The sequence below is a fragment of the Trematomus bernacchii genome, unplaced genomic scaffold (genome assembly GCF_902827165.1).
Source record: "Trematomus bernacchii unplaced genomic scaffold, fTreBer1.1, whole genome shotgun sequence".
NCBI classification, from domain to species: Eukaryota; Metazoa; Chordata; class Actinopteri; order Perciformes; family Nototheniidae; genus Trematomus; species Trematomus bernacchii.
Window position 1 is genome coordinate 1,851,069 of NW_022987550.1, and position 25,172 is coordinate 1,876,240.

The 25,172-nt window shown below is 39.8% G+C and overlaps 1 protein-coding gene across 1 annotated transcript in view; it reads left to right on the plus strand.

The window, feature by feature from the left end:
* Nucleotides 1–25,172, plus strand: part of LOC117477024 (endothelin-converting enzyme-like 1) — a 63,284-nt gene that overhangs the window by 14,958 nt on the left and 23,154 nt on the right. The window contains exons 6-9 of the mRNA XM_034123727.1: nt 8,640–8,862; nt 17,373–17,471; nt 20,497–20,571; nt 22,009–22,112. Coding sequence (XP_033979618.1) covers nt 8,640–8,862; nt 17,373–17,471; nt 20,497–20,571; nt 22,009–22,112 — 501 coding nt within the window. The remainder of the gene's footprint in view (nt 1–8,639; nt 8,863–17,372; nt 17,472–20,496; nt 20,572–22,008; nt 22,113–25,172) is intronic.

Sequence of the window (25,172 nt, forward strand, 5' to 3'; positions counted from 1 at the left end):
ATTCTCCAGCTTCCTCCAACCTGCTCTCTCCCACGAAGTCTTTATCGGGGTTTAAACAAATGTTGGCATTACTGGTTTACACACACACGCACACACACACACACACACACACACACACACACACACACACACACACACACACACACACACACACACACACACACACACACACACACACACACACACAGAGCTCATTGTTGCTCATTAGCATAGCGTATTAGAACTAGTTAAAAATGCCCCTGTTTCCTCCCATCAGGGGTCTTTCCACCGCTGCCTGTTAATCCTCCGCTCACTCAGCGAGACACATGCCTCGTGCACACAAATGAAAACACACACTGCGTTAACACACAGCTGGAAAACACCTGCTATTTCAGCCTGACGGTGCAAAAAAAGCACAAAAAACAATCCACTACAGCTTCATCTGTCGGGTGTAGTTTACTATTGAAACACTTTTTCAACATCAGTAAGATTGCTATATGGTAAATGGGAAAAGATAATGTGACTTTTATCCGTATTTTCTATATTAATTACACTATGGCAAAAATGCAGCAACAATAAACGAATGCAATGGCCTAAATTAAAGATGGTTGATGCAGATATTTGGACAGGTATTCAAAAGCAGGAAAGATGATCTGATGATGGGGTTAGATAAAAGGTTAAAGGATCACCAACATGATGACCATTGTGTTTGTATTTCCACTAGACCCAGAGCAACAGAAACAGTATATTTTAGGAAGCAAGATGGGGGGGAAACTACAAGGAGATAGAATCATGTTTCAACCTACCTATGTTACAAAACTAACGTACTTTACTAATGCAGGAAAGATATCATGTTGACGACTAGTCCTTTTTGATGAATTGAGAAATATGCTGTTTTTAGATTGAATATTTGTTACACAACATGAAAATAAAAGATTCAGGTTTTGTAAATAACAAAGCATGCACATTACCTAACTTTTGTTTTATAACTTATGTACTTAAAGGGGACCTATCATGCAAAATGCACTTTTGTACGTCTTTTATACATGAATGTGTCCCCGGTGTTCCAGGGAACTCACCAAGTGTCAGAAAACACAACCCTCTCTATTTTCCTCCATACCCAAATCTCTAAAAAAGGGGCTGCAACGGATCTGATAAAAACTGATCCAGATTTGAACACTGTCCTGACGTCAGGACGGTGGCGCTACGGCTATTGGGCCAACTCCACCAATCAGGAGGAGACGGCCACGGCCATTGCCGTTCGAAAGCGCTGGAGACGCTGTAGTACATATGCCAGGCCTGTAGATGGTGCTGTTCTCACAGAATCTGCCCTTGCTAAAACAGAGCTAGAAATGGTCAAATTGAGCAAAATGAGGCATGGCTAAAATGCATGATCTGTTTGGTATTTTGAAAAAAAAAAAAGTATAAATATGCCTTATATAGGTATGGTCCTACACTATATTATTCAAATATAGCATGATAGGTCCACTTTAACTAATGTTGGAAATATCACATTTGAAATGCGTTAACCCCAGTTTCAAAACAAACACACATATTTTAACACAAACCACAGTCTTTTTCCTGAGCAAGTGCTTTTGTTGACCAAGTAAACATAAAAACGATGTCAACTTTTGTATATGAAGTTTATTTTGTATTCAAGTAACAGGCGTAGATTTTTAGTTTCCTCTGAACACAGAAGTATATTTATTTATAGTATTTTCAGCAGTAGCGGTGAATGAGCTGGATAAAACAAGAATAACTAATAATAATACACTTTTTTTGTACTTTTTACTTATTGCTTAGATCATACGTACGTATACTTTGTTCAAAATGCAAACAGATGTGAGAAAAATACAATAAAAAAGACACATAAACACTCCTGTCCATATGCCTCTAATCCAATAGCTGTAAAAAAATAAAATACAGCTGTTCATAGCGTAGCATTTGTCATGAGGAAAAAAGTAAAGCACGTCTATATCTCCTACAGAAAGTATGAGTCCTTCCAAATCAACACACACACACACACACGCACACACACACACACACACACACACACACACACACACACACACGCACACACACACACACACTGAATGCCGTTTGGTTTCATGCAGTGGGGGGGTCAGCGGTCGTTTTGGAGGTGTTGGTCCGTTGTATTATTGTCCAGCAGAGCATACGGAGAAAATGTTGTTCCCCTCCAGGTCTCTAATGGATCACAGAAACACTCTTTTGTACCACACACACAATCAACACACACACACACACACACACACACACACACACACACACACACACACACACACACACACACACACGTACTTATCTAGTCTATACTTGAAGATGTAACTGATTTGAAGACTCCAGTACACACTGACACTCGTATAAATACATAATGACTGAGTCCGGCCCCGCGTCAGACGGGAGGAGCTGTGTGAGTTTTCACTCTGAGGGGTGAAAAGGTGACGGACGATAGAAAGACAAACACAGCGAGGCTCTTCATCCGTCTGAGAGACAGTTGTTTGTTTCAGGATGACATGACGGATGGTTAAAATGGAAACATAACAACGTCCTTCTTCCCTTCTCTCAACACCTATTTCTTTATTCCCCATGTCCTGTCCTTCATCCATTTCTCTCGTTTCACGTCCCATCTTTTGTTGCATCTCTTTGTCTTTTCTCCATCCATCTCCTCTTCTACCCATCATCCACCTTTTCATTTCTCCTCCTGTCTCGTTTATTCTCTGAGGTTTGAGTTAACTATTGACATCTCGATCCGTCCATCGCTCTCCCATTTTCTCTCCGACAATTTTCTAAATCCTTCGATCAGTGAGCACACACTCTCTCTCAATCCTTATCGGCATCTATTGATCGAGTCTGTCATTGTTCTGACTCTCCAGTAATGACTTCTACTCCTCTACAGTTCAGAGGTACATGGTGTACTTTTCCTCCACTACATGTATTTAATACCTTTAGTTACTTCACAGATGTGGATGAATGATGTGAAATATAACCAAGTGTTAAATCAGACTTTAGTTCCACCTGGAGTAAATCCACAAGCTACCCTGCAGTATACAAAGTCATTCAAACTAGCTGCACCTTTACCAGCTTTGAGAACACTTTCATGATCAATCATTATAAAACATATCATATATATTATTCTGAAATGGACCAATCTGCACAATGACTACTTTTACTGTCGCTACTTTCACTATATTTTGATGATAATACTTTTCTACTTTTACTTGAGGAACATTTTGAATGAAGGACTTTTACTGAAACAGAGTATTCCTACACTCTGGTACTACTCAAGTACAAGATCTGAGTACTTCTACTTTTACTCAAGTACAATATCTGAGTACTTCTACTTTTACTCTAGTACAACATCTGAGTACTTCTCCCTCCTCTTCTGGTTTACTGAAAGAACCCGTCACACACCCCCATCTACTTATCCCCCATTCATCTTCCTGTTATTTCCTTCTTCCTGTGTGTGTGTGTGTGTGTGTGTGTGTGTGTGTGTGTGTGTGTGTGTGTGTGTGTGTGTGTGTGTGTGTGTGTGTGTGTGTGTGTGTGTGTGTGTGTGTGTGTGTGTGTGTGTGTGTGTGTGTGTGTGTGTGTGTGTGTGTGCAGTCCCTTCACTCTGCAATGACTCTGCAGCCAATCCCATTAGCCAGATGAACAGGCCTCCAATGAAGGGGAAAGCATAATGACAACACCAGCGTCTCTCACACACACACACACACACACACTCCGTCTGCTCCTTCCATCACTCTCCACGGTGTGTGTGGGAATCTGGTGTGTGTTATTTTTCCTGAGCAATCTAAAGGGGTTAGCCAAAGTCTATCATTTCATGTGTTTATTTAGGGGGGCTTCAGTGTACGATAATAATAACTAGACCGATGGTTAAATTCAGTGTGTCCATGATCGTCGTAATGTGTAAACAACTATTTTATTGCTCGGTGTTTAACATCATAGTGATACTGTCTCTGTTTCAGAGTTATTTGTCACACTGCAGGAACATTCTTCATATTATTCTGACTCCAAATGAATCCAGCACTAATGCTTTATATTTTACCAAGAAGTGCTGTGTCTTATTTCAGATACTTCCCCTAGTACACTGCATGTCCTCCACTGTAAACAAGTGACATTCACTGCTGTTAGCTTGCTAGCTAGATAGCAACTTTATTGTTAGCAGTATCAAATAACTACAGGCTGCTTAATTAACCCACTAAAATGAACAGTGGCATTAATTAGACACCAGTATAGTGATAGTTTACTTAAAGTGGACCTATCATGCTATATTTGAATAATATAGTGTAGGACATATTTATACTTTTTTTTTTTCAAAATACCAAACAGATCATGCATTTTAGCCATGCCTCATTTTGCTCAATTTGAATTTTTCTAGCTCTGTTTTAGCAAGGGCAGATTCAGTGAGAACAGCACCATCTACTGGCCTGGCATATGTACTACAGCGTCTCCAGCGCTTTCGAATAGCAATGGCCGTGGCTGTCTCCTCCTGATTGGTGGAGTTGGCCCAATAGCCGTAGCGCCACCGTCCTGACGTCAGGACAGTGTTCAAATCTGGATCAGTTTTTATCAGATCCGTTGCAGCCCCTTTTTTAGAGATTTGGGTATGGAGGAAAATAGAGAGGGTTGTGTTTTCTGACACTTGGTGAGTTCCCTGGAACACCGGGGACACATATTCATGTATACAAGACGTACAAAAGTGCATTTTGCATGATAGGTCCCCTTTAAAGAGTGAAAACACACATGTATAACTTACATTTGAGTAGTGCTGTGTTCTCTAGAGATACACACACTTGCTTTATAACCAAAATTAGGGGCTGTTTAGTGTAAAGTCTCCAGCGTTTACACAACTTTTTGAACATTTGTGCACAATCCAGGTACTTATTGTGCATTTTGCTATACTTGCTATAGGCGATCATGATATAAAAATAGCCCTGTGAGTTCAGAAGTAAACAATTTAAAACATGGCAAAGATATGTTTTGTACGTTGTATTGTATTTCTTATTGTTTCCAGTATCCATGTGACAACAGATAGCAACAAAACAATGCATAAGATGAGATACAAAATGGTATCAGGAGTTTTGCGTCGTCGTTCGAAACTACGGGAGCGTTTTCTTTGACTGAAGGTGGTAATAATTACATTTCGGTGGTTAAAAATCACTGATATTATAACATTTTTGGCATTTTAGACAGACATGTATGTAAACTACAGGTTGACTGTGAAGAGGTCATTCTACACACACACACACACACACACACACACACACACACACACACACACACACACACACACACACACACACACACACACAATAAGGTAACTTTTGGGCAAATTGTATTTCTCATTGTTTCCAGTATCCATGGTATCAATAGTTTTGCTTTCCAGTTTCCAAGTCGTTCCGGGAGCGTTTTCTTTGACTTAAAGTGGAAATCATTACATTTTTGTGGTTAAAAATCACTGACCTTATACATTATTTGGCATTTTCGACACACATGTATGTAAACTACAGGTTGACTGTGAAGGGGTCATTCTAGTTTAACAGAACGAATGATCAAATGTGCACTTTACATGGTTCAACTGTACTTTGTGGACGACAGAGGCCTCCCTCCCTCCTCCATCAGCTCCAGGGTCATTACCTGTGTTAATGTGTTGGTGCAGAGAAAGAGCACGGCGTCTTTTCATCTCTCTAACTAGCCCCATTAAGATCCATTCAGCTAATGAGCCTTCACTCAGTGCGCTGTGATTAACACCGACTGCCTGATCTTCACTTAGCTCTGCTGTGACTCCATTACAGAACAAAGTGAACGCTGATGTGTAAACCTGTGACCCGGAGGGGGAGATTTACGCCTGAGGGGAAGTTACTACGGAGCTGAAGACTAATGTTAATGGTGTATCTCTTTTGGACGAGTCAGTTACTTCAGAAGAGGCAGGGTTTATTATCGGGACCACTGTATTTACAAATGGGGGTTAGTGGGAAGTGGTTATGGGTAATTGTACGATTCTTTTTTTTATCAGATTAGACTTCTTATTCTTAATTTTACTTACTTTTTTGTATATTTTTTATTTCTTGTAAACGTTTTTTTATTGCAGTATTAAAAAATGTAATCGTATTTTTTGGGCAATTTTTTTCCAGATTTAACTTATATTCTAGTATATTTTATATATCATCCGTATGTATTAATGTACCTGGCAATGAACCTAATTCTGATAAATATTACTCTATGTTGAAATAGATATCTATATATCTCGTTTTTGACGCCTGATTGTCAAATTCATTGACAAACATTTTGTAATTTGTCCATCATCAGGTCAAAGTTCTCGACAATTTGACAATACTCTATATAATACATCTTTGACATCATTCTGTGAGCAACCATGATGTGATTTAACCATTACAGAGTACACGTTATGACTCTGTGAACACCTAAAATAAAAGCAGTTCTTAACACATAACTAAAATGACCGTTGTTTGGTTCGGTAAACGTGTTTTTTATACTTTATATAATATGTTTATGACCAAATATCTGAAAACGAATGACTTTTTAATCAGTTTCAGTTGATGTTTGCACGTCAACACTCCTCATACTAATGCCACATGATAAACAACGGAAATGACGAACAGGAGAGACAATCAAACTCTCACATTTGGAAATGCCTTTAAAGGGGACCTATCATGCAAAATGCACTTGTGTACGTCTTTTCTACATGAATATGTGTCCCCGGTGTTCCAGGGAACTCACCAAGTGTCAGAAAACACAACCCTCTCTATTTTCCTCCATACCCAAATCTCTAAAAAAGGGGCTGCAACGGATCTGATAAAAACTGATCCAGATTTGAACACTGTCCTGACGTCAGGACGGTGGCGCTACGGCTATTGGGCCAACTCCACCAATCAGGAGGAGACAGCCACGGCCATTGCCGTTCGAAAGCGCTGGAGACGCTGTAGTACATATGCCAGGCCAGTAGATGGTGCTGTTCTCACAGAATCAACCCTTGCACAAAAAGAGCTAAAAAATGTCAAATTGAGCAAAATGAGGCATGGCTAAAATGCATGATCCGTTTGGTATTTTGAAAAAAAAAAGTATAAATATGCCTTATATAGGTATGGTCCTACACTATATTATTAAAATATAGCATGTTAGGTCCACTTTAAGTGAGAGACTCTGTGTCACACATTGCATAAAATAATGCCAACACGTTTATAGTAGGAAATTCAAACACAATAAAAAGTACCCCCAATACAACCTGACAACGTACAAAATAATTGTTATTATTTTTGACTTGAGTAAAATGTCACTCATCTCTCCCACACACAGAGAAACACTGTAGTTTTATAATTATCATATAGATGACTTCCATGCACTTAGCTGCAAACACACACATACACACACACACACACACACACACACACACACACACACACACACACACACACACACACACACTTGCATATATTAACTCGCACCTGTGTGACAACACGGACGAGTGATCTGCATGAAACAGGTGACAAACGAGAGGACATAAAGCATCAAATCATGCAGAGCAGATCACTTGTAACACATGTTGATGATCAAGGACACCACCTGAGTCTCTCATTCATTCCCCTGTTCCTCCCCCTTTCACTCCCTTTTCCCGTCAATTAAATTCACTTCACAAGTGCTTTTTTGGCTGGACCTCGGGGTGCTGTTGCCAAGGCGCTTTTGATTTAATATCTGTCATGCATATAGGGAAAATAAAATATAGAAATGGGGAAAGTAACAGCAACATGCCTCGAGGTCTGCATGGAGCCTCGCAGTGGGAGAGGGGGGCATTTTGTGAGTGGATGTGAGCTCCATCGGGGGCACGAAAACACACCAGAGCTCCATCGTCTGGAGGGGAAAAACACAGCTTGAATACATAAATGAATGATCCATTTTCCTTCCTCCCGCACGACATCTTCCTCGCCCCTTCTGCTGTGACTCACTCTGGATTAGAGAGGGTTTAAACCCTCTTGACTCCTCACCACTCGCTCCTCTCCATCACTGTCTCTCTCTCGCTCTTGTTTTGCCTCAAACTTTTCCAACTCTCCGAGGGCAGATGGAAAAACAGAACTGTGGACCAGATGGAGCGAGGTTACAGTTACAGAGACAGTGTAGATGTCACTTTACGGAGAAAAACACAAGAGGAAGTGTGGGACATTAAATATTAAAGCTAGGCTATGTCACTTTTTTATTTCTCTCGGTTCAGTAGAACGAATGAAGAGAGAAAATACATCTGGTTTCGGTTTTTAGTGCATTTTACAACTTTAAAGACCGAATGACTCGAATAAGGACTATACAATTGTTCATACTGGGAAGTTAATTTGGTTTAAAAAAAAAAAAGTCCTTCTTGGCCGGGTGACGTCACGGACTGATACAGAAATTGTAGTACCGCCGTTTGGCCACTACGAATATTTTCCTCCGAATCCGGAGCACTTCCTGGGGGCTTGGAAGAGACCCAGCATTAGCCTTAAATGTGTGAAGAGGCCTCTGTGAAATCCCTACCCTGGCCTCTTATGTGGGTTTTGCAAAGCTGTTAAAGTGTATTTAGATACATTAACCAAATATTGTAACTGACACGTGACGTCCTTCTTCTTGTTTGTCTCCTTATTTCCCAGGGTTCTCCATAACTACATGCTGTGGCGCATAGTGGCGGCTCTAAGTGAACACCTGTCCACGGCTTTCCGCAGCACCATCCACGAGTTTTCCCGTGAGATCGACGGCACGGAGCAGCAGCTGGAGCTCGGGCGCCTCTGCCTCACGCAGGCCAACAAACACTTTGGCATGGCGCTGGGAGCGTTGTTCGTCCAGCAGCACTTCTCCTCTCAGAGCAAAGCAAAGGTAGGGAGACGCTTTACTGACGGAGGGTTGACCGTCGAATGATGAGTGTTCAGAGGTGGCGGTTCTAGACCAATTTTACCGGGGGGCCAGGCTGGGGTTTTCATAAGAGGGGCACAATAGCCGTGTTCACACCAAGTACTTTGCCGTACTTAGTGCCCCGGCACTTATTACCCCAGGGCACTTAGTACAGATCGCATTCACACCGGAATAAGTTCCCTGAGGGAAGATTATGCAAATGAGCCGCTGACGTCACTTCGTCTTCTTCTGCTTTGGGTTTACTGGCAGGCCGCAAACAACTTCACGGCGTATACTGCCACCCGGAGTCCCCGGCCGGAAGTCCCTGGAGTTGGGGACTGGCTTCAGTAGAAGCTGCTGGGACCCCCAGCAGCTTCTACTGAAGCCTTCCGAGTAAATTGCCAGAACGCCGACACCTCCTCATCTCCACCGCTCCCATGTTTTGTTTTGTGTTGCCATAAGTTAGTCTCTCTGCGTTTGTGCGCTGGGCGAATGCTAATGCTAATAATGCTAATGCGAGGATAATAAAATGGCGGCTCTACAAAACATTTCAGAGTTGTACGGGGCGTGGTTTGCAATTCGCCCAGCCAATCAGAACTGGGGCACTTTTTTCCCCCAGGAAAGTACCATCTCTCAGCAGGCACTAAAAATGGGGGTAAAAGTTCCCGAGATGAAGTGCTCTTTTTGGTGTGAACGCGACATAAGGGGTACTAACGGAACTAAACGCGAAAAGTACGGGGAAAAGTACTCCGGTGTGAACGCGGCAAATAAAAGCGGGTTGAAAAGACAAAGACAGTATAAAGTAATTGTGTAAAATAAACATGAAATACAGTAATTGGTATTTTTTTTTGTAAAGTTATTTGTTTTGGTACATTTAACTTACAGTCCTTAGTTTCAGTGGTTTTTTCATTTGTTTTAGTAGCTTTAGGTACTCCACTGTACATCCGGGTCTCTGATTTGATTTAGTTCCAATAAATCGTAATATTGTAACCTTTCTTTTGGAGGGGGGCCACAGGGGGAGTCCCTGGTCAGTGTTGCGGGGGCACTGGCCCCTGTTGCCCCCCCCTAGAACCACCCCTGCTGTTCAGAGGTGGGAAGTAGTGTGAACGGACGAACTGCTTACATTTTGGTTGTCAAATATCACTATGACCTCACAAATCCTGATTACAGCGAGACCCCAAAAAAATGCATGCTTATTACACAACAAATTCCACACAGATGTCTAATTGGATGAAATGATGATGGGACATGTTGGACAGACTTGAATGTGGGCGGAGAATTATAGTTATGACTACAAAAATATTTTACAGCCGTCCAGGACATCTGTGATCTTGGAACCGTCACAGTTTTCCTACAATTTCCACAACAATCAACCCCATTATTTTTGACTGACATCTCTTTTATTTTTATTTTCTAGTTCACCATTGACTTCTTATGCGTTCTCTGGGTTCCAGCTGTGTATGTGGACATGGCCGAACGGTTTTGATTGATTCCTTTACTGGGATCTGGAGATATGATCCAAGCCAATCAGAACTGTATCTGTATACTTCTCTATCACTGATTCTTTTGTATTTCTATATTGCTCTCTGCCTAGGTTAGTCACTACTAATCCCCCACCTTTGACCTTTGTTCACCCTCTTTTTCACCTTAATCCTTCCTCATATGTATTCCCTTTGTCTCATGTCAACTATAGGACATGGGGATATGGTTCCCAATTGGATTTCTAACCTCTTTAACCCCATTTTAACCCCATTCTCCTTCCTTAATCCCTCCATCATCTCTCCTTCACTTTCTTCTTCATCTCCAACGCCAGAGGTGGGAAGTAGTGGAGTACAAATACTTTGTTACTGTACTTAAGAACATGTTTCTGGTATCAGTACTTTACTCCACTACTTATTTTTCTGACCACTTTTTACTTTGACTTCTTACATTTTTAACACAAATACCTGTACTTTCTACTTCTTACATGTTGAACACAAATACCTGTACTTTCTACTTCTTACATGTTGAACACAAATACCTGTACTTCTACTTCTTACATGTTGAACACAAATACCTGTACTTTCTACTTCTTACATGTTGAACACAAATACCTGTACTTTCTACTTCTTACATGTTGAACACTAATACCTGTACTTTCTACTTCTTACATTTTGAACACAAATACCTGTACTTTCTACTTCTTACATGTTGAACACAAATACCTGTACTTTCTACTTCTTACATGTTGAACACAAATACCTGTACTTTCTACTTCTTACATGTTGAACACTAATACCTGTACTTTCTACTTCTTACATGTTGAACACAAATACCTGTACTTTCTACTTCTTACATTTTCAACACAAATACCTGTACTTTCTACTTCTTACATGTTGAACACAAATACCTGTACTTTCTACTTCTTACATGTTGAACCCAAATACCTGTACTTTCTACTTCTTACATGTTGAACACAAATACCTGTACTTTCTACTTCTTACATTTTCCAAACAGGCTGGTTCCTTTAGTTTGAATGTGTGTTTGGTGGCGTGATCATTATTATTTAGAGTCATTGCGTGCCTATTGATTTGAACACGATCCGTGTATCCATCATTTCCTGGTCTTCTCTAAAGAAGAGGGACCAATGAAAACGTTGTCATGTTGCCGTTGTTCAGCATGGAAACATTCATTAGCTAACAATGACATTATTGTTCTATTAATATAAAGGGAGGTCAGGTACTCTTTAAAACAGCTGGTAGTTATGGGTACTTTTTACTGAAGTACATTTCAAAGCCCTCTTTACTTTTACTTGAGTAAAGAAGTTTAGTCAGTACTTCTACTTTCACCAGAGTACTTTTAAACACGAGTATCGGTACTTCTACCTGAGTACAGGATGTGTGTACTTTTATCATCTCTGCCCAACGCACTTCATCATACCGTTAGTCTTCTCTTTACTTTGCTTTAAATCTCCGCCAACGCCCAGGACTATAAAACACAAAGAGACCCTGACACAAGTGGATAGCTTCTGCGTTAATTACTTTCTACGTACTGTGCCTTAATTGAAATATAAGTTCCCCAGCTCCTCATCCCACCATTTAGGATTTTAATAAGATACTGAGTGTATATTTCAACAATGCTTCAAGCTAGTGAAGCGTTTGTGATTAATTCAAGAATAAAGAAAGTGTAGCCAGATGAAGTGGCTTCTAATTAGAGATTGTGATATAACAATTACTCAAGTATTGTATAATTTGGAGGTATTTTACTTGAGTATTTCCATTTTCTACCACTTCATACTTCTACTCCACTACAAATACTTTACATTTGACTCTTCTGTGGTACTTTACTACATCTTAAGGGTCTCTCTTTTCAATGTTTGTATTAATCAGAAACACTTGTTGAAAGTAATTGTAATATCTTATTACAATCTTAAAGTGGAGCTATCATGCTATATTTGAATAATATAGTGTAGGACCATACCTATATAAGGCATATTTATACTTTTTTTTTTTTCAAAATACCAAACAGATCATGCATTTTAGCCATGCCTCATTTCGCTCAATTTGACATTTTTTAGATCTGTTTTTGCAAGGGCAGATTCAGTGAGAACAGCACCACCTACAGGCCTGGCATATGTACTACAGCGTCTCCAGCGCTTTCGAACGGCAATGGCCGTGGCTGTCTCCTCCTGATTGGTGGAGTTGGTCCAATAGCCGTAGCGCCACCGTCCTGACGTCAGGACAGTGTTCAAATCTGGATCAGTTTTTATCAGATCCGTTGCAGCCCCTTTTTTAGAGATTTGGGTATGGAGGAAAATAGAGAGGGTTGTGTTTTCTGACACTTGGTGAGTTCCCTGGAACACCGGGGACACATATTCATGTAGAAAAGACGTACAAAAGTGCATTTTGCATGATAGGTCCCCTTTAAATAGAACAAATAAGAGCTTGCACTGGAAAAAATGTTGCTCCAAAAACAAGTTAAAAAAAGAATGAAAATAAGGTGTTTTCACTTGAAATAAGTACAAAAATCTGCCAATAGAACAAGTGAAAATGTGCATGATAAGATTTCTTGAAATAAGAAGGGGTATTTAGATAAATCAGATCTTTTAATGAGCTGGAGAACTTTTTCTGAACTATATTTGACCAGAATCAGGAGATGTGTTACAATATAAGCCACAAATGCTCAAAAGTGTTCTGATGTTAGTTGGTGATTTTCTAATAAATATGTAAATAAATATGTGTTTCATCTGAGACACAACTCAAAATAAGATTTTTTGACTTAACAAGATGAAGCATTGTCTAAAAACAAGACCTGATATCTCACTGCAGTGTTACTTCTGAAGTTAATATGTCTTATATCAGGAGTAGAGGCATATTTTTGTAGTGTGGGAACTGAAATTCCAATTAGTACAAAAGAAAGTAAAAGGTGTGCAGAACGTATTCAGTTGCGTCTGAGTTGCTTTATATTTTTTGGACCTGAGCTTTGTTCCAAGTACCTCCAATTATACTTTCACAGTTCTTGACTCAATGTACTTTTCTAACCACTTGTCAAACATTGGCAGGTTTAGAAAGTCTCACGCTGGGTTATGTCATTTTGGTGGTGTGGATCACACTGATCACCTCACATTGAATAGGATTTAGTCTGCAAGGTGTTGGCTTGTCCACAGGTTGGAGACCTCATTATCAGCTTTGAGAGGTATCGGACCTGTAGTTTCGTGGCCATGTTTTCGGCCTTGACTGACTGCCGGATGCTCCTTACCTCAGCGTGAGCAGAAACTAATGAGTCTCAGGAGCTGGAGCTGAGTGACGGGAAACTCTGCGGGAAAGAAAGGTTGCTCTTGTTATCCTGAATCTCCGATGTAGAGGTGTATCGGACGCATCGTGTCCCGCCGTCTTTTAGGAGTGGGAGACGTGTTTGCAGTAGTTTGAGAAGTTAGAGTGTTTCTTGGAAGTTTGGACGGCAAATGTTGCTCAACAAATACAGACAGAAGGAAACGCTGATTTTGGACGATTTGGCCTTGGGTTACGTTCAATAGAGACATTTTTACATCTCAATCATCATGGCATGGCAAATCATTTGGGTTAGAGGAAGAGACGTTTCTTGGAAGTTTGGACAGCAAATGTTGCTAAAAAAATACAAAGAGAAGGAAACACTTTAGCAAGACTTAGGGTTACATCCAATAGAGACATGTTTTACATCTCAATCATCATGGCATAGCAAATCATGTGGGTTTAACTGTCTTCAGTCTAAATCTGACTGAAGTGATATTTTTTTAAACCAGTATTAATATTACTCTTATAAGAAATTGTGCTATCAAATTATGTATAAATTGTAATTAATCAAGCTAATCTCTTTCTGAGATACTCTTTATTCTCTGTACCATCTTTATATTTTATTGTATATGATGGATGGCCTTGAACAGAGTAAATTGACCCTTTTTCAGATTTTAAGACCACAGTTTTGAGTCTCTCTTGTTTACCTGGCTGTTGAATCTGAATGAATAAAACCTTAGGGCTTGTGCATTCGGTAAACTACACTAAGGGTGTGTAGCATCTCTATATTGACATAAGTTACCCAACGTATAATAAAGACCTGTGTTTATTTATCAACCACCCGGCTTCTATAGTTTTACGGTGTATATCTGGTACATACTGTATAACCATAGTTGTTGAATACACAATTTTAACCACCACAAGCTACCAATTACAAGTATTTATTCCTGGTATATCAGTATGTAGTATCTCTACTTTAAAGAGTCCTCTCCTGCTGATGTTCAGGTGTATATCAGTATGTAGTGTCTCTACTTTAAAGAGTCCTCTCCTGCTGATGTTCAGGTGTATATCAGTATGTAGTGTCTCTACTTTAAAGAGTCCTCTCCTGCTGATGTTCAGGTGTATATCAGTATGTAGTGTCTCTACTTTAAAGAGTCCTCTCCTGCTGATGTTCAGGTGTATATCAGTATGTGTAGTGTCTCTACTTTAAAGAGTCCTCTCCTGCTGATGTTCAGGTGTATATCAGTATGTAGTGTCTCTACTTTAAAGAGTCCTCTCCTGCTGATGTTCAGGTGTATATCAGTATGTAGTGTCTCTACTTTAAAGAGTCCTCTCCTGCTGATGTTCAGGGTGTATATCAGTATGTGTAGTGTCTCTACTTTAAAGAGTCCTCTCCTGCTGATGTTCAGGTGTATATCAGTATGTAGTGTCTCTACTTTAAAGAGTCCTCTCCTGCTGATGTTCAGGTGTATATCAGTATGTGTAGTGTCTCTACTTTAAAGAGTCCTCTCCTGCTGATGTTCAGGTGTATATCAGTATGTAGTGTCTCTACTTTAAAGAGTCCTCTCCTGCTGATGTTCAGGTGTATATCAGTATGTAGTGTCTCTACTTTAAAGAGTCCTCTCCTGCTGATGTTCAGGTGTATATCAGTATGTAGTGTCTCTACTTTAAAGAGTCCTCTCCTGCTGATGTTCAGGTGTATATCAGTATGTAGTGTCTCTACTTTAAAGAGTCCTCTCCTGCTGATGTTCAGGTGTATATCAGTATGTGTAGTGTCTCTACTTTAAAGAGTCCTCTCCTGCTGATGTTCAGGTGTATATCAGTATGTAGTGTCTCTACTTTAAAGAGTCCTCTCCTGCTGATGTTCAGGTGTATATCAGTATGTAGTGTCTCTACTTTAAGAGTCCTCTCCTGCTGATGTTCAGGTGTATATCAGTATGTAGTGTCTCTACTTTAAAGAGTCCTCTCCTGCTGATGTTCAGGTGTATATCAGTATGTAGTGTCTCTACTTTAAAGAGTCCTCTCCTGCTGATGTTCAGGTGTATATCAGTATGTAGTGTCTCTACTTTAAAGAGTCCTCCTCCTGCTGATGTTCAGGTGTATATCAGTATGTAGTGTCTCTACTTTAAAGAGTCCTCTCCTGCTGATGTTCAGGTGTATATCAGTATGTAGTGTCTCTACTTTAAAGAGTCCTCTCCTGCTGTGTTCAGGTGTATATCAGTATGTAGTGTCTCTACTTTAAAGAGTCCTCTCCTGCTGATGTTCAGGTGTATATCAGTATGTAGTGTCTCTACTTTAAAGAGTCCTCTCCTGCTGATGTTCAGGTGTATATCAGATGTAGTTGTCTCTACTTTAAGAGTCCTCTCCTGCTGATGTTCAGGTGTATATCAGTATGTAGTGTCTCTACTTTAAAAAGAGTCCTCTCCTGCTGATGTTCAGGTGTATATCAGTATGTAGTGTCTCTACTTTTAAAGAGTCCTCTCCTGCTGATGTTCAGGTGTATATCAGGTATGTAGTGTCTCTACTTTAAAGAGTCCTCTCCTGCTGATGTTCAGGGTGTATATCAGTATGTAGTGTCTCCTACTTTAAAGAGTCCTCTCCTGCTGATGTTCAGCTGTATATCAGTATGTAGTGTCTCTACTTTAAAGAGTCCTCTCCTGCTGATGTTCAGGTGTATATCAGTATGTAGTGTCTCTACTTTAAAGAGACCTTCTCCTGCTGATGTCAGGTGTATATCAGTATTGTAGTGTCTCTACTTTAAAGAGTCCTCTCCTGCTGATGTTCAGGTGTATATCAGTATGTAGTGTCTCTACTTAAAAGAGTCCTCTCCTGCTGATGTTCAGGTGTATATCAGTATGTAGTGTTTCTACTTAAAGAGTCCTCTCCTGCTGGATGTTCAGGTGTATATCGATATGTAGATGTCTCTACTTTAAAGAGTCCTCTCCTGCTGATGTTCAGAGTGGTATATCAGTATGTAGTGTCTCATACTTTAAAGAGTCCGCATCCTAGCCTGATGTTCAGGTGTATATCAGTATGTAATGTCTCTACTTTATAAAGGAGAGTCCTCTCCTGCTGATGGTTCATGGTGTATATCAGTTATATGTAGTGTCTCTAACTTTAAGAGTCCTCTCCTGCTGAATGTGCGAGGTGTATATCAGTAATGTAGTGTCTCTACTTTACAGAGTCGCTCTTCCCAGGCATGATGTTCAGGGTAGTAAATATCAGTATAGTAGTGTCTCTTACTTTAAAAGAGTCGCTCTCCTGCTGATGTTCAGGGTGTACTGTATATCAGTAGGTAGTGTCTACTTAAGAGTGTCTCTACTTTAAAGAGTCCTCTCCTGCTGATGTGCAGGTGTATATCAGTATGTAGTGTCTCTACTTTAAAGAGTCCTCTCCTGCTGATGTTCAGGTGTATATCAGTATGTAGTGTCTCTACTTTAAAGAGTCCTCTCCTGCTGATGTTCAGGGTGTACTGTATATCAGTATGTAGTGTCTCTACTTTAAAGAGTCCTCTCCTGCTGATGTTCAGGTGTATATCAGTATGTAGTGTCTCTACTTTAAAGAGTCCTCTCCTGCTGATGTTCATGTCAGTATGTAGTAGAGACACTACATACTGACATATTGGTCTAACAGCTATAATATTGATCAATTATAGATCTGAAATAATCTAAATGTGGCTCCTTGAGCTGTCACCGGCTGATCTTCCTCTAACTTAAAACTTCTTCCATTTTGATTCCCCTGCAGGTTCAGGAGCTGGTGGAGGAGATAAAGCACTCTCTGGACCTCCGTCTGCAGGAGCTGGACTGGATGGACGAAGCCACCAAAGATGCAGCAAGAGAAAAGGTCCAAACCCCCCTCTTACCTTCTTAATTTGTATTTCTATTCTATTTTATTTGTATTTACTTGCACTATTTCTTCTGTTTTTTTGTGTTGCACTGTTAGAGGAGCCTGTGACCTCAGATTTTCATTCATATATCTACACTGTAGCTATGTACACATGACTTGCACATGTGGTGCAGTGACGAGTCCTAAAACCAGGAAGTGAGTCAGCATTTCACCACTTCCTGTTCCCTCGTCTCAGAGCCAATAGGATCTCTCCATAGGATTTTGGAAAATAGCTGAAATAAGGTCTGTGGTTGAGACACATTGAAGAGACGGATCACGTTTTGTTCTACGACATTAAATCCATCAGCAGTGACCTCACTGGTGATTTCTGAAGAGTTGACGTGTCTGAAAAACGATGGTTGTTACCAGTGGCGGCTGGTGGAAAATATTTTAGGTGGGGCTGTGGAAATGGTGATCAAACAATACTAGAGGGGTCCGGGGGGATGCTCCCCCGGTAATCTTTTTTGCGAAAAGACCCCTTAAATCATGACTTCTGGTGATGTTAGAGGGGGGGGAGAAGGACAATTTGAGGCTTAAAAATATGAGAAGACTGATCAATACCTCCATAACTTCAGTGTGGTTAGCTATGAATCTTCCAAAACTTCCAAACACCTTGTCCTGGACATAGTTTCTACAGCATAAACTGTGCAACAGTACAGTAGGCCCACACAAACTGCAGAACACCGGGGCTTTGGGAACACTGATTTAATTCCCATTTAACCTGTTCAGGGGCTTTTTTCCCCCCGTTTTTTTTTCTCACGAAACTGTGTCTCAGGGCTTCTTAAAATGTAATAAACTATTCATGTGTCCTACTCAGAGGAAACGCATCTAACTGATGATATGAACCATGTTTACCGAAACAAAACACAAGTCTCACAAGAAGCGTCTAAATGAGCCCTGAGCGAAAAAATGCTAACGCACTCTAGGTATAAATCAATCGATATACTTATCGGATATGCACAAACAAGCTTACAAGCTGAGATTCCACATATTCTAGAAATATAAGTATCATCACTGAGCGATCAGAACTCGCGACAGGGGAAGCAAATACAGACATCACACGATGTAGCTTTAGGTAGCAAAACATGGAGATATGCTCACCTTTTGCAGAATAACAATTCTGATCAAAAACGAGAAAAACGCAGCTGAAGGTTAATCCATAAATTAATCCAATGTGTCTGTCACTTTGAAAAATTATTGATGATCCATAATTCCATTTTTATGTCAAAAACGGAGTTTTCATTAGCTGCTAATGGTAGCTTCCAGAGTGTATGACAGCTTCCTGTTTTGTCTCCTTGGATACGAGTCCAAACAACTCACAGACTGCACCGGGCGCTCATGTAGGAGCCCTGTGACCATCATATTTGACGACGCTGATTGGCTGAAATTATGTTTTCGCGGCATAGTTTACACGTTACAGATAGCAACAGTCAGCTGCTAGTGGCTGCTGCTGCACTGGTTGAGGGCTCCTCTCTTAGCGCCCAGACGAGAGAAGGTACACGGGCAAGGCCAGGCAGGAAACATGTGACTTATCAGTAACTTTAGACATCGTAACACAATTTTAAACGAGATTTTATTGTAGATTATACATTTTACTGATACCAATTATATAATATTACCTTGTTCATTAAAAATAAAAATAAAAATATATATTTCTTTTAAAATAAATTTTTTATTTTTATTTTTATTTTTTATTATGGGAAGAGGTGGGGCGGCGCCCCTAGCGCCCCTATGGACCGGCCGCCACTGGTTGTTACCAAGTGGCTGAATAGGACTACAGAAGTCGTGGAGGACGTTGTACGTCATTACGCCGAACACGTAAACACTCCTCTATGTTTGTTTGCCCTGTTCTGCTTGAAAGCAAGTACCTGCCTCCTGCTAACTGTTCAAGCAAACGCTTCAACTCGTACCATTTAGAATCTGTGTGTTTGAATATGGATCTTAAGTTGGCGTGACGTTGAAGTCGTGCTGCTGAACTCGACTGTAGTTCCTTTATAGCATAACGTTAGCATTTTGCTTCTGGAGATTAGATTTATGATTAGAACATTATAAAAGTAGGGTAGACGTGTGGAGATTATCCGGCTGAACAAAACGTGCATTTATCAAACAGGTTTGTTTTCCACAGACCTTATTTCCAGCTATTTTCCAAAATCCTATGGAGAAATCCCATCGCTTTGTGTCGAGGGAACCAGCAGCTTACTTCCGGGTAAACACGTCATCCCTGCACCGCTCTATAAAAGCCTTGAATCTTGAATCTCCTGCATCCCCAAACACACGACTCCCTGCCCGATCCGATTAGTATTTGAAAAAGGATTTGATTATTATTTCTTTGCATTTCCTGATGGTTTTGAGATGGAAGTGTGTGATAGAATACATCACGGGCTTGACTTTGAGAAGTGGGGATCTCCTAATCCCGATCCCTCTGTGGTTCTGATTTAGGGTCTGCACGGCAAGATATCCCCTCTAATACTTTTACAATCTGAAGTTATAATCCTTTTAGAGGGCCATGCGGAATATAAAGAGCTTCCCTTGTAATCCTATTACAATCGAGTTTGCTTGATTAGTGTGTGTGTGTGTGCGTGTGTGTGTGTGTGTGTGTGTGTGTGTGTGTGTGGTGTGTGTGTGGTGTGTGTGTGTGTGTGTGTGTGTGTGTGTGTGTGTGTGTGGTATTAGTTACTGAAGTGGATGTCGGGTATACTTTCTCCTGTCCTCCATCACACTCTCTTCTTCTTCTCTTTTTTAAAATTATTTAAAATTGTTGTATTCATCTTTTCAATATCATACATTCTACATACAACAACGTCCAGGGGCAGACATACAAAGCAACAAGACATTACATACATTTAAGGATGTGAAATGTCCCTAAAAATACATCTAACTGCACAAAAAAGACCAAATCTGCGTCCATACTGTCAGCCCTGAAGCACATAAGAATGTCTTTTTATCCTGGGGTTGAACCTTTTGTCTTCTTCTTCTCTTCCAGTTGAAGCACATGATGGTGATGACAGGATATCCAGACTTCCTGCTAAAACCTGAGCTCATAGATCAGGAATACGGGGTGAGTCATGATCCTCTTATTTCACTCTCTACTGTCTGGTATTACTCACTTTAATCAGACGTTACCATGAAACCCGGGTGATTAACTCATCTAAGGATTAAAGGGGCAGCCTGGTGTCTTAAAAAGGACGTTCCAATAAAACAAAAATGCATTGTTTTACATCCAAAATGAAGATTGTATTGTATACTCAAGTGTTTTTATTGAAATTGTTTTCACTTATAACATTGATCACAAACAAGAAGAACAGGCAAGGAGCAACACATATAGCGGATACAAATCAGGGCATCTTCCTACAAAGTTTTATGACAAGCTACTTCATCGAGTCCCATTAAATGAACATACAGTATAATGACAGAAAAATAAACATACACATGTCCAATGAAATCACAAAATCAAAGGCTGCTGTGGCTTCTCCAAATCCTATCAAAGGTAGAATATTTACCCTTAAGCATAAAGGAGAATTTCACGTTTATTCTACTCACTTTTTTGTGTCTGTAGATGTACCAAATGTAACCATTTGATCATGCATGCATCCTTTGTGTTTGTTTTTGACGTATCCCAAATATGTATATAGGAGGTTCCCTTGTTTTTGGTTCAAACAAACAAACGTGTTCTCATGCTGTTATTCCTTTTGTTTAAGAAAATGTATTATTGGTGCTTTCTCCTATTGTCCAGAAATACATGTCAGTGTTTACTTGTTACTACATACATTAAGTATTTCAAAAAAACGTCTCTGGCTTTACAGGGAGGAACTTGGTCAGGTTTGGATAAAAATAAAAATATAGACCTTTCATAGAAGTTGTACTAAAGTTACGTGAAATATATATCAATGGTTTCACAGGGTTGTATGACCAGCGGTATTCTGGGGGAAATTCTTATTGTTAAAGGACCCATCCATCCAACTACCTTGTTTCTAGATGCCCTTTCTTGTAAAAACATAATGCAAAATATGATCAACAATTTACTCTTCATGTCATTTTATAATATATTTTTCTGATCTTCTGAAGCTTCCCAGCGCAATATAAAGTAGGCCTGATGAACCTACTTATGCATCAAGGAAATCCTATAATATATACGATATAAATCTGGGCCATTGTGCACAACAGGCCCTTTTGTATTTGGTACTTTTGGGGTTTATTTTTGTAACTGATCCTTCCTACACTTTGGCATTGTAAAATATTTGAGAACTTTCTCCAACACTGTCCATATGTGGACAAAAAATCGATACTTCTGCCCTGTATTTTGGATTATGGATTCATACATTGTCAATGCTACACCTGCCTACCAACTGCCAATCTGCTAAAAAACACAGCAAACCCATTAAAAACATCATGTTTGACTATAACCTCATTTAGCAGATGTCATCTAAAAGAAAATATCTAAACTACGTCTTTAATATGACCCGATCTATTCTTATCTTTGTTATTTTATTTGCAGTTCGAAGTGGACGAAAAGACCTATTTCAAGAACATCCTCAACAGCATCAAGTTCAACATCAAGCTGTCAGTGCAGAAGATCCGTGAAGAAGTGGACAAGACGGCGTGAGTGTGAAACCTCCTTAAATCATACATGATGACCATAGCTTGTTGACACTCTGTGCAAAGCAATTAAAAGTAGGTTAATATTGTGTTTGAAATGCAGCTGAGGCTCAAACTGCGCGCTGTAGTGTGTCCCTAGTGCGTTTTGACATGCATAACATGTGTCCCTTTTAATCCCTTTTTAGTTTGACATATTTGTTGATGCGCCTTTAAATCAAACCAACAGATACTAAATCGACGCACACAGCTGGAGAAAATCCATTTGATTTACTTATCTGCAGCAGCCAGGCAGCAGGAAAGTGCTGTGGGACATGCGGTTGGTTTTTCTAAAACACAGCCCTGTACTCCTGGATTGAGTGCCTCTCTGCTGTGACACTTTACAGTCACATTAGTATTCAAAGGTGCCCAACACTACTGTATCATTAGCCCACACTAAACGCCCCGAACAGTTAAATCACATTTTCCCCCCTTTATCAACAAAAAGTCAACCTTTCATCACTCACACTATCTTGTGTTGTGAATTTAAAATACAGAAACACTTCTCCTCCTCCCGGTGCTTGGCTCGTAGAAATTGATTCAGAGTAGAATGGAACTGTTTTCTGTGGTCATTTGACAATAAGAAAGGGTGTTTTTGTGGTAGAAACACACATCTGTTGGCCTGCAAAGTGTATACACAGCTCCAGATGGCTAGCTGCGTAGCTTCTCCTTCAAGACCAAGTGCTTCGGCAAGCCACCACTCTTTGTTTTGCTCATTTTCTGAAACTAACATAGCCTTAATGCATGGCGAATTAGCTAGATATCCATCCAGATTCTGCTATAGATAGCTATAAATCCACCACCATCATTGTCTTAGTGCAGTACAGCATGGTGGACTTAGATAGCTGTCAAGCGTAGCATTAAAGCAAGGGTGAACAAGCTAACTAACTAGCCAGATGTTAGCTAGCTAATTGCACAATGCTTAAAGGCTCATTGACTGTAAACATTAAAGCATCGTGATATTAGCTAATTATCTAGCATTTAAGCATGGTAAAACAAGCCAGCTAATTAGCTTGATAGCTAGCTAAATCCACCATGCTTTAAGGCTTATTTTCGGGACCCAGAGTAGCTTTAGAGCATGGTTGAAGTAGCTAGCTGACTAACAGAGTTGGCATGCTTTAGCAACACAGTCTCACGGCATTTCGTGTTATAGTCACGAAATTAATCTATTGATTCGTGTTCACCAACACGATTTCGCCATTTTTTTCGTGTCACACAGAACGATTTTAAAAGCAATGTAAATAATAACAAATTAGAAGGAAAAAGACATTTAAAAAAATTCAGATTTAAGTATTCTGACACAGAACGATTTTAGAAGCAATGTATTTCTATTGGTAGTATGTTTCGTGCCTGCACCAAATAATAACAAATTAGAAGGAAAAAAAAATGACATAAAATACAGATTTCAGTATTCTGAGGCTCTGAGCCATTTATTTTCCTCACTGACGGCAAAAAAACTCAGACATTATACAATTTAAAATAAAAGGGATAGGGTTAGGCTTAGGGTAAGATATTGAGTAAGAACATGTTTTTATGAACCACACAGCTTCTGGTATTCCAAGACCCGACCGGACAAAAAGACGTGTTGCAGGCACGAAACATACTACCAATAGAAATACATTGCATTTAAAATCGTTCTGTGTGACACGAAAAAAAGGTGAAAATCGTGTTGGTGAACACGAATCAATAGATTAAATTAATTTTGTGACTAATAACACGAAATGCCGTGAGACTGGGTTGCTACACCACGTCTTTTTGTCCGGTCGGGTCTTGGAAGACCAGAAGCTGTGTGGTTCATAAACACATTTTCTTACTCAATATCTAACCCTAAGCCTAACCCTATCCCTTTTATTTTAAATTATATAATGTCTGAGTTTTTTTGCCGTCAGTGAGGAAAAGAAATGGCTCAGAGCCTCAGAATACTGACATCTGTATTTTATGTCATCTCTTTTTCCTTCTAATTTGTTATTATTTGGTGCAGGCACGAAACATACTACCTATAGAAATACATTGCTTCTAAAATCGTTCTGTGTCAGAATACTGAAATCTGTTTTTCCTTCTAATTTGTTATTATTTACATTGCTTTTAAAATCGTTCTGTGTGGCACGAAAAAAATGGCGAAATCGTGTTGGTGAACACGAATCAATAGATTAATTTCGTGACTATAACACGAAATGCCGTGAGACTGTGTTGTTCTATGTCTATGCTTTGTCCCCCTCCACCTCTCTACAGTCAGTGCAGAGCCATCAATCTTTCACTCCAAGAACAAGGGCATCTCGCACTTTAAGAGTTAGTCATTTGGGGGATTTTGTGCCTATCGATCTGGCTTTAAGTGGATTACCGTGAAGGAACTGTCCGTGGTTTTATATGAGAACTTCAGCCGTAGGACCACACACACACACACACTGAATATTTCACACCAGGGGGTTTATAGGAAGAGATAGGTGGAAGTGTTTGGGATTCTGCTCAGGATCAGGGTGTGTTTCGAGTAGGTGGATTGGTGATTTGAGTATATGCTGCTCCAAAAACAAGTTCAACAATAATGAAAACAAGCTGTTTTCACTTGAAATAATACAAAACTCGGCCAATAGAACAAGTGAAAATGTGCTTGGTAAGATTTTCTTGATTGAGATGGGTTGTTAAGATAAATCAGATCTTGTAATTAGCTGGGAGAACACATTTTGAACTATATTTTCCCAGAATCAGGAAATGTTGTGTTACAATATGAGCCAAAAGTGTTCTGTTTTCTGATGTTAGTCGGTGATTTTCTGATAAATGTGTAAACAAATATGTGTTTCATCTGATATACAACTCAAAATAAGATGTTTTGACTTAACAAGATGATGCATTGTCTAAAAACAAGACCCAATATCTCACTGCAGTGTTACTTCTGAAGTTATTATGTCTTATATCAGGTGCAGAGACATATTCTGACTAGATATTAGACAAATATACTTGGCAAGATTTTGAGTGTTTGTAGTGAGGGGGTTTATAGGAAGAGATAGGTGGAAGTGTTTGGGATTCTGC